The sequence below is a fragment of the Carassius gibelio genome, chromosome B4 (genome assembly GCF_023724105.1).
Source record: "Carassius gibelio isolate Cgi1373 ecotype wild population from Czech Republic chromosome B4, carGib1.2-hapl.c, whole genome shotgun sequence".
Classification (NCBI taxonomy): Eukaryota; Metazoa; Chordata; class Actinopteri; order Cypriniformes; family Cyprinidae; genus Carassius; species Carassius gibelio.
This window is the reverse complement of record NC_068399.1, coordinates 3,045,028-3,053,988: the sequence shown is the minus strand read 5'-3', so window position 1 is coordinate 3,053,988 and position 8,961 is coordinate 3,045,028. Positions and strand designations below refer to the sequence as shown.

The window sequence follows — 8,961 nt, the reverse complement described above, 5'->3', positions numbered from 1 at the left end:
TTTAAATAATCTGCAATAGATAATGTTAACAGTAAAACTGAAATCAATGCCTAGTTAAAGCCAACAAATCTATCAAGATCTCAGCAGAGGATGATTATTCAAATAAATTATAATAAAACACTACCAACTTCACTTATTCAATCAGTTTATTGCTTTCATATTGCTACAAAAGTTCATTAACATGAACAAATTAACATGAATTCTTTTCATTCCTCCCCTAAATAGTTACGAACACCTTTTTACCATAACCAGCACTGCTTACTAATATTTCTTCATTATAGGCATGCTAGTGTGTGCCAGGGCCAGTCCTGTTTTCACTGTCACTTCCGGTGCTCGATCGTGCCTCGTTGGTGCTTCCTCCGTTTTTTTTGGCCCGATGAAAACCTTGGGCTAAAGTGGGTCAGCTTGGGCTAGTGGAGTGGTTATGAACAAATGCAGAGTTTCTCTGTGTCTGGAGATTGTCAGTGCCATGGATCATTTAATAAAGCTAACAGCTGTAACACCAGCATTAAAGACTTTTTAAAATAAGTTGAGCCCAAATCTCATTTTCAGTCAGAAGCGAGTGTTTGAAATAAATTGTGGATTATAATAACCATACAAGACATACAGCAAAAAGACTACGCACGCTAGACATTAACCATTTACCATAGTAAACATGGTAAATGCGACTACTAAAGCTGAGTTCAGACATGGATGATTTTAGTCCAGTTTTTGAGAAATCGCAGACAAACACCTGAAATCACAGGCAAATCTGAGATATTTGGCATGCTAAATATTTGGACCTGTCGGCGATTCAAAATCATGCTGTCTGAAAAGTGTTCTGAATGAAAACTACATCGGCGATGACCGACAGCCAATGAGAAAGCAAGATACAGAGCAGCGGGAGTTCGGGGAGGAGTTATAGACCACAATATCAGCAAGCATGGCTTAATTTCAGAAAAAGGCTTTCTTCTCTGTCTATTTGGACCCATGAAATGGAAGATAAATTAGTATAAATTTAGCAGGAGCAGTCGTGTTTGTTTTCCTTGTCACATCTCACGGGTGTTTGGTTGTGAAACATAGTTTGCGTGCCAGACAGAGTTGTTGGTGATTCTTCCTATTGTAAAGTCATGCAGTGTGTCATAAGTCTAGTCCTCAAGAGTTTAGCTCAGCGTAGCATATGTCATAAATATATAATAATGTTTTTGTTCAGGAGCTTTTGTAAAAATATGGAAATTATCATTCTTTCCAAATGTGATGTATATAGGCTACTGTGACTACAAATAAACAGAAACAGACTCAGGTGAACAATCAGGGTATGTTCATATCGCTTTATTTCTGTGTGACTAATTTACGATCAAAATATCCCTTACTATAGTAAAGCATCAATGCTTTTGAATTTGAATATTTAACAAAGCATGCAAACAAACGGCCACTTTTATTGTGTTCATTTAGTGATTGCGATAGCTCCAGTGACTCGTTTCTTATTAGTTTTCTGAAAACTTCTCTTTGTTGGTGAAATTATGGGGTTGCGTGACGTTGTTCATAAGAGGTGTGTAAAGGGCGGGTTTTAGTGAAGCACAGCAGAGCTTCTGGCCGAACGGTGGAAATGCTGTGCTATTTTGGTCTCAGTGATACAGATCTGAGGCTATTAGCCCCACCTGACTCACAATAGCCGCATTTCCACTGTCGGGCCAGTGTAGCACCGAGGCCAGAATAGCGCAGGGTTTCCACAGTGGAGCTTGAAGCACCGCTGCACGTCACTAAAACACGCCCTTTACACGCCTCTCAGAACAACGTAATGCAACCTCAAAATTTCAAAAACAAAGATAAGTTATCAGAAAACTAAGAAATAAGTCACTGGAACATGCACGATCACAAAACAAACATAATAAAAGCGGCCATTTGTTTGCATGCTTTGTTAAAGCTATATTCAAATTCAAAAGCATAAATGTTTTAACTATAGAATTGATTTAATTTATCAGGACTCAAAATTAATCACATAAATACACATTTCTATTTTATTTGTTTATTTTTAATAATAATATGGTTAGCGTGCATATCTTTTTCATCGCTTATAAATATTTATGCCTTGTATGGTGATTATAATCCACATTGGATCAAGTTATTTGAAACACTCGCTGCTGACTGAAAGTGAGTTTTGAGCTCGACTTATTTTAAAACGTCTTTAATGCTGGTGTTAAAGCTGTTATCTTTCTGAAATGCTGACGCTCTCCAGACATGGAGAAACTCCGCCTTTGTTCATAACCCCTCCTCTAGCCCCAGCTGGCCTGCTTTTTCCCGAGAAAGCCCCGGCGAGGCACGATCAAGCCCCGGAAGTGACTGTGGAAACGCGACTGGCCCTGGCACGCACTATCTTAGCTTGATAGTGGAAAAGCGGCTATTGACCCTCCACTTGAGAAAATGCCCGAAGTGGTCCAAAGTGGACAAAAAAAAAAAAAGAGATGGTGATATGGAGACAGTCTATTTGTGATGCAATCAAACAAAACACATTTTAAACCCAGGTGTAAACAAGACCTAAATACACTGCTCATGTATTTTGAGTTGCATCGTGGATGGTTCTATGAACCTCAGGTTTGTCTGGTTTCTGCAAGTCTTTCCACAATGATGGCACAGTAAAGGCTTCTCTCTGGTTTTATTACATGAATCATGTCACACTGATGACATAAATACAGTTCTCTCAGCTGTGAATACTCATGTGGGACTTAAGGGCCGTTTTATGTCTGAAACTATTTCCGCAGTGACCACATTTAAATGGCTTCTCTCCAGTGTGAATTCTCATGTGCCTGTTACAGCTTCCTATTCGGCTGAAACTTCTTCCACATTGTTGGCAGGTGAAAGGCTTCTCTCCAGTGTGAATTCTTATGTGGTCTTCCAAGTGTCGTTTATGATTGAAACTCTTTCCACACTGAGGGCATGTGAAGGGTTGCTCTCCAGAGTGAATTCTCATGTGGTCTTCAAAGGGTCGTTTTTGACAAAAACTCTTTCCACACTCGGAGCACTTGTAGGGTTTCTCTCTCTGAGTTTTCATATGGACTTCAAGGTTTTCATGTTGATCAAAACTCTTTCCACTCAGAGAACGGGTGTAAGGCTTCTCTCCAATGTGAATTCCTATGTGGTCTTCAAAGTGTCGTATATGATTGAAACTTATTCCACAATGTTGGCAGGTGAACAGACTCTCTCCAGTGTGAACTGCCATGTGGCAATGAAGGTTTCCTTTCCGGTTGAAACCTTTTCCACACTCTTTGCATTTGTAAGGTTTCTCTCCAGTGTGAACACTCATGTGGGCTCCAAGGTTTCCAAGTTGAGAGAAATTCTTTCCACAATGTTGGCATGTGTATGGCTTCTCTCCAGTGTGAATTCTTATGTGTCTATTAAGAGTAATTTTTTGACCGAAATGCTTTCCACATTGTTGGCAGGCATAAGGCTTCACTTTTGCGTGAATTCCCATGTGTCTTTTAAAACTATTTATTTTACTGAAACTCTTTCCACACTGTTGGCAGGTGAAAAAACTTGCTTTCTTTTGGGGCCCTTTTCTTGAGGAAGACATTTCAGTCTGTGAACAACTAAAATATTTTTCTCCATTTATGAAATCATGATCTTTCTCTTCAATTTCATTCAGTACTTCACTCTCCTCTTTCAGTGCCATCCGGTCTAAGGTTAAAAGAGACAAATAAAAATTAATGACAAAACAATAAATCAAAATATTCAATACTAACATACAGGTGCTTCTCAAATTAGAATGCAATAGAGATGTTTCGATACCCTCTTTCTCTTCCCGATACCGATACCTGGGCTCAGGGTATCGGCCGATACAGAGTACTGATCCGATACCTGGGTGTGTATCTGTATATACTACTAGCCCTGTGTAAATTGCTAGAATTATTTTATGGTGTGCTAAAGACTTATCCCTTAATAAAACACGAACCAATACATGGTGAACTACTGCATTTTTTGCATTATTTGTATTATCTGACATGAATTTGACAGTAATATTTATTTTCTTAAGCGAAAAAGAACTTCAAATGCAGACAAAAATCTAACACCGCAAACTAAAAAAGGTATTTTAGTTTTACAATTTAACTATATAAAAACTGCAACAAAAAGTCTAGAAATATAAAAAAAAATTATATATAAATCAGATAATCTCTTTACAACAAAACAAGCAACTGTCTAGGCGTAATTATTACATATTATTATCATCATTTCTACATAGAGACATAGTTAAATCTACTGAAGGCTACAAAAGTAGCTTAATATATTGTCAATTTACTCACGTAAAACCGAACATTTATTTTGATGGGTTGCCATGAAGATCTTTGAGTGTCTGTGTTTATGATATGACAGTTTTCTCAAATGAAATGGTAAATTCTCCTGAAGTGACGGTTTATGCGTCCGTGTCCTCATATAGTAACACACAGCAGAGACTACAAAACAGCGAGCTCCCGCAAATCTGCACCCGTCACCCACAGAGATGTAGAATTTGCAGGAGTAATATTTAAAAAGTATTCAGCAATTTAATATTCACAGACACTATATTCAGCTACAATCTGGAGCCCTGCGCTCAGACTAAAACGGAAGTGGCTGAACGCAGCTGCGGGTACCGAATATACTCAAACTTACTACCATTACTACAGAGACGCTGGTATCATCACATCAATTTTCAGCACCGACTTGGTAGTGAAGTGCCAGTACTTGTGGCATCCCTAGTCGCTGTTTTCCTGTCTGGTTGGTCCAGTCTGAAAAACTGCTAAACAGCGGACACACTGCTAACCACTGATCTATAATATAGAAGAGTCTTCACTGTCTGTTGTCAGTTTAGAACGCGAGGAGCGATCCAGTCATACATAGATCAGTGCTGCTAACGCGTTTTCATTTCTTCTTTGCTGCTCTAAACAGGGGTTGCTTGTGGCAACACAGCACAACCTCCTGTGTTTGCAATGCATTCTGAGCAGTGAAGTAGAGCCGTGCAGCGTTGGGGAAAGCTAGCGGTCATAACTAGGTCTTGTTTAAGAAAATGGTATCGGATCGGTATATGGGTTTATGTACTCGCTGATGCCAGAATTTGTTGTGGTATCAGTGATATTTCCGATAATAGTATCGGAGTCGGAACAACTCTATAATGTGATGGAAAAGTTCATTTATTTCAGTAATTCAACTCAAATCGTGAAACTAGTGTATTAAATTCAATGATGTAGGAGCAAGGCACTAAACCCCAAACTGCTCCCCTGGCAGTTTTTGATTAAATGCAGAGCTCCAATTCTGAGTATGGGTCACTATACTTGACTGTATTTCACTTTGTTGCTTTTCTTGTTCTGCTCGAGTCTATGGAAGCCTGTAGAACTGTTTGAAGATCCCAATTTCACTTTTTTAACGTTAATGGGTAAATGTTGTTGGTTTAGTATAACTGTGCGTTCACACCGCCAGCGTGGGGAGCGTCAAAAATCGCTCTTGCCGCTCTGCTCACGACACTGCAGAAAGATTTGAGAGCGCTTAGACGCTCGGACGTAGATCGAATGCTTATTCTGAATTTAAAGTAGCCGCAAAGCAAACAAGCTTGTTGATCTCGTGCAGACTAACCCTAAGGAGGGTAACGTTATAAGTTAACCTCATCAAATATTGTTGTGGACAAAATATTTAAGATCCTTTACTTAAAATGATCAAATCTCAGACACCTTGGTCAACGTATCAGTTTTAACTTATTTTTTTTTATGTCCCTGTACGCAAACAGGGACACATCATAGATTATTGCAAACTTGAAACAGCAATAATCAACCTGACCTCCATTGTGCTTGGGAACTAATGGTTGGAGCTGCGTTCTCTAGAATCCTCTCAAGCGGTGGACTTCTACGTTCCGATTGGTTGCTGCCCAACCGCATCATAGCTCATTACCATAAAGTTGCCTTGATTTCAACTCTCCTTGACGCTCTCAACGGCCAAGTCGCGCCGCTGCTTGACGCCAGCTTACATTGTAAAATGAATGACTTCCGGACGCTTTGATGCTCTCGACGCCAGCGGTGTGAACGCACAGTAATGCCTACAAAAACTGGTAGGGGCTACAAGTTACTTCCAGGGTTTGTGACATCACAAACCCAGATAAACCACTCCCACAGGAACATGTTATAACATAAGCAGTAGCCTTTAAAAATAACAAGAGTATCTAAAAATACGAGACAATAACAAACAAAAAAACATAGGCCTACCATTAAAAGCCTGTGCTTGTATAATAATATCCTCTGCTTCTCAATCAGGTTCAAGCTGATATTAATAACACTGTTGTTTACAACAGGAGCACATGCTGCTGAGGTAAGGGGCGGGACACTAGAGGCAGTTAAGCCAATCACAACACACTGTGCTAGCTAACCAATCAGAGCTCATCACCTATTTCTGAGGGAGGGGCTTCATAAAAGCAGGAAATGTTTAGCCGGTGAACCACCCCTTTAACTCTGGAAACATGGCTAATAAAGGTGGTGTTTTATCACGGTCATGAACAAAGTATCTGCAGTGGCAACTTACTTTACTGGAGTGTATTGACCTGAAGGAGCTTATGGACTTATGTATTTCTGCAAAGCTTTGACATATTGACACAACAACAACATTGCCAGCTAGTAGTCAGAAGTGCTTAACAACAAAATCATATTACTACTTGATTGTATTCAAGTTTACTTTAAGTAGATATTAACTTTATAGCATGAAGAGCAAATATTGACACGAATTGAGATCGATTTAAACTCTCCTCGATACAGACACATACCCTGTGCAAGTTATTGTTTTCATGTTTAAAATGAGAGCAAGAATGCAAATTACCATGAATATCCAAACAATGGCATTACTTCTTACAACAATTCGACAAAAAAAGTAAATATTAAGTGAATATTCTAAATTTTAAATGTACCCTACATTTTAAACGGAGTATTGTCAATATTGTTTGTTCTACTTTGCAATGAAATAATAGTTCCAACGAAATCCGTATCATTGTGCGTCTCCAAGCAACACCGCGCTTTTTCATTAGCGAACGAATCTGTGGCTTTGAACGATTTGGAGAGTCAGTAATTAATAACCCATTCATAACTACTATTTTTTTTTCGTTACTGGATGAATGATGCGAGGCCTGTGTGATTTAAGAAGTGGCGCCACCTATTGGCGTTTCTATTTTTAAATCTAAAAGTATCACTTCGATTTGCCATAGTGTTGCTTTATTATATTAATAATACACTTGATACAATATTAAGAATATGATATAAAATAGGACGCATAAGGATAGAAAATATTTTACTCTATAAAGGTAAAAACTCAACAAAACTCCTGCGTTGACAGCATTCTGACACATTGTGTAATAAAAAAAATAATAATTTATATATATATATATATATATATATATATATATATATATATATATATATATATATATATATAAAAATAAATAAATAAATAAATGGCTGTTTTGCCATCCCAAGTGTACAGACACAGCAGTGAACACACACACATACAAACGGAGAGCAGCTGGGGGTTGACAGCGTTCAACGATACCTCAGTCGTGGTATTGCCAGCCCAAGACTTGAACACACAACCCTTGTGTTAGGAGTCAAACTCTCCAATCACTAGGCCACGACTTCCCATGTGGAATAACAATGCTGTTCATTACAGCAGATAGTAATCTTTACAATAGTTCGTAGGATATTTCAGCTTTGAGAATAAAAACCAACCTGTTTTTTCCTCACTTTCTTCATGTTTTACTCTGAATGTTTCTTCACTCTCTTCTTTAATAAACTCCATCTTCGTTTGTTCCTCAGTTTCTTCATGTTTGACGCTGAATGTTTCTTCAATCTTAATATCTTCTCTTTCCTCTTTAATAATCTCCATCTTTATAATCGTGTGTCACGTGGATCTCAGTCGCTTCAGCAGGAGTTTTTCTGTGAGTTTAGACACTTTGTCCTGTTTAAAATGAGAATAATTAACATAAAAAATAAAAACATTGAATCTCTGGATGTGTCTCAATCAGCTCTAGTTCAGTAGTCAGCACACTGGTGAGGGAGACAGAGTGAGAGTTAATGGACTTCATGATCTGATTAGATAAAACACAAAACTTTTAACTTGCACCATTTAGTTAGTTTAACAATAGGTAATGATTAATATATTACATTTAAAAATTGCTATTGTACTTAACTGCAGATGTTGTTGTTGCAATGGCAAGTTTAAAGTTTGTTCTCGGTGTATTTACTCCGTTTCGAGCAGCAGTGTCTGAATCAAAAACACTGAATCATTTGTGAAGAAACCGATTCAAATGACTCGGAGTTTCGAAAGATACGGTTCTCTCAACACAAATGGACAGAATCAATGACTGTATTCGTGTTTACAATCATCTCACTACATAGGGAGCGAAATCAGACGCTGTGTGCATGCGCTTTACTTGCACAGAATAACGCTTATTATTAGGCCAGATAGAATTGTACAATGTTACATTTATTAATTATCAACTTTACATCGCTTGTTGACGCTATAAAAACAGTATGAATTCAAACACTTTAAATGATTAAGACCACAAACCTTTCTCCAGCTGAAACAGACGCGGGAGCGCGCCGCAGCCTTATGACGTCATGCCTCCACATCAAAATAAAAGTCCTGTTCACACGCGCTCCTTCATCTACACTCCAGAAAATGCTTAGATATTTACATAAAGAAAACCCATGAAAACATATGTCAGTGGTATTCAGTTTAATGCTTATTGAAATAAATCTTGAAATATATAAAGAACTTATATATAATTTATAAATGACGTTTTAAATATGTATTTCTTTATTTATGTACCATTATATTTTCAGTGTATTTTATTCATTTTAATGCATTTATGACAACATTTATTCCCATGTTTATTTATGCATTCATTTAATTTGTATTTATTCATGCATTATGTCAACATTTATTTATTTTTTTGATTTTTTTTACTTTGTGAATGAATAT

The 8,961-nt window shown here is 37.7% G+C and overlaps 1 protein-coding gene across 1 annotated transcript; it reads right to left on the bottom strand.

Annotated features, from left to right (window-relative positions):
• Positions 1 to 2,451: 2,451 nt before the first annotated feature.
• On the bottom strand, positions 2,452 to 8,660 carry LOC127956007 (gastrula zinc finger protein XlCGF8.2DB). The gene is made up of 3 exons (XM_052553752.1): positions 8,548 to 8,660; positions 7,707 to 7,935; positions 2,452 to 3,654 (listed from the first exon to the last, which is right to left on the bottom strand). Exons 2-3 carry the CDS (start codon positions 7,861 to 7,863, stop codon positions 2,681 to 2,683), a joined length of 1,131 nt encoding a protein of 376 aa, XP_052409712.1. The 5' UTR covers positions 7,864 to 7,935; positions 8,548 to 8,660; the 3' UTR covers positions 2,452 to 2,680.
• Positions 8,661 to 8,961: the final 301 nt, after the last annotated feature.

What these genes read in the sequence shown, in the direction of transcription:
- LOC127956007 (XM_052553752.1), bottom strand. Translation starts at nt 7,863, where the DNA reads ATGGAGATTATTAAAGAGGAAAGAGAAGATATTAAGATTGAAGAAACA. An exon ending in AGAAAGTGAGGAAAAAACAG is followed by an intron (nt 3,655 to 7,706) that starts GTTGGTTTTTAT and finishes TTTTAACCTTAG; the next exon opens with ACCGGATGGCACTGAAAGAG.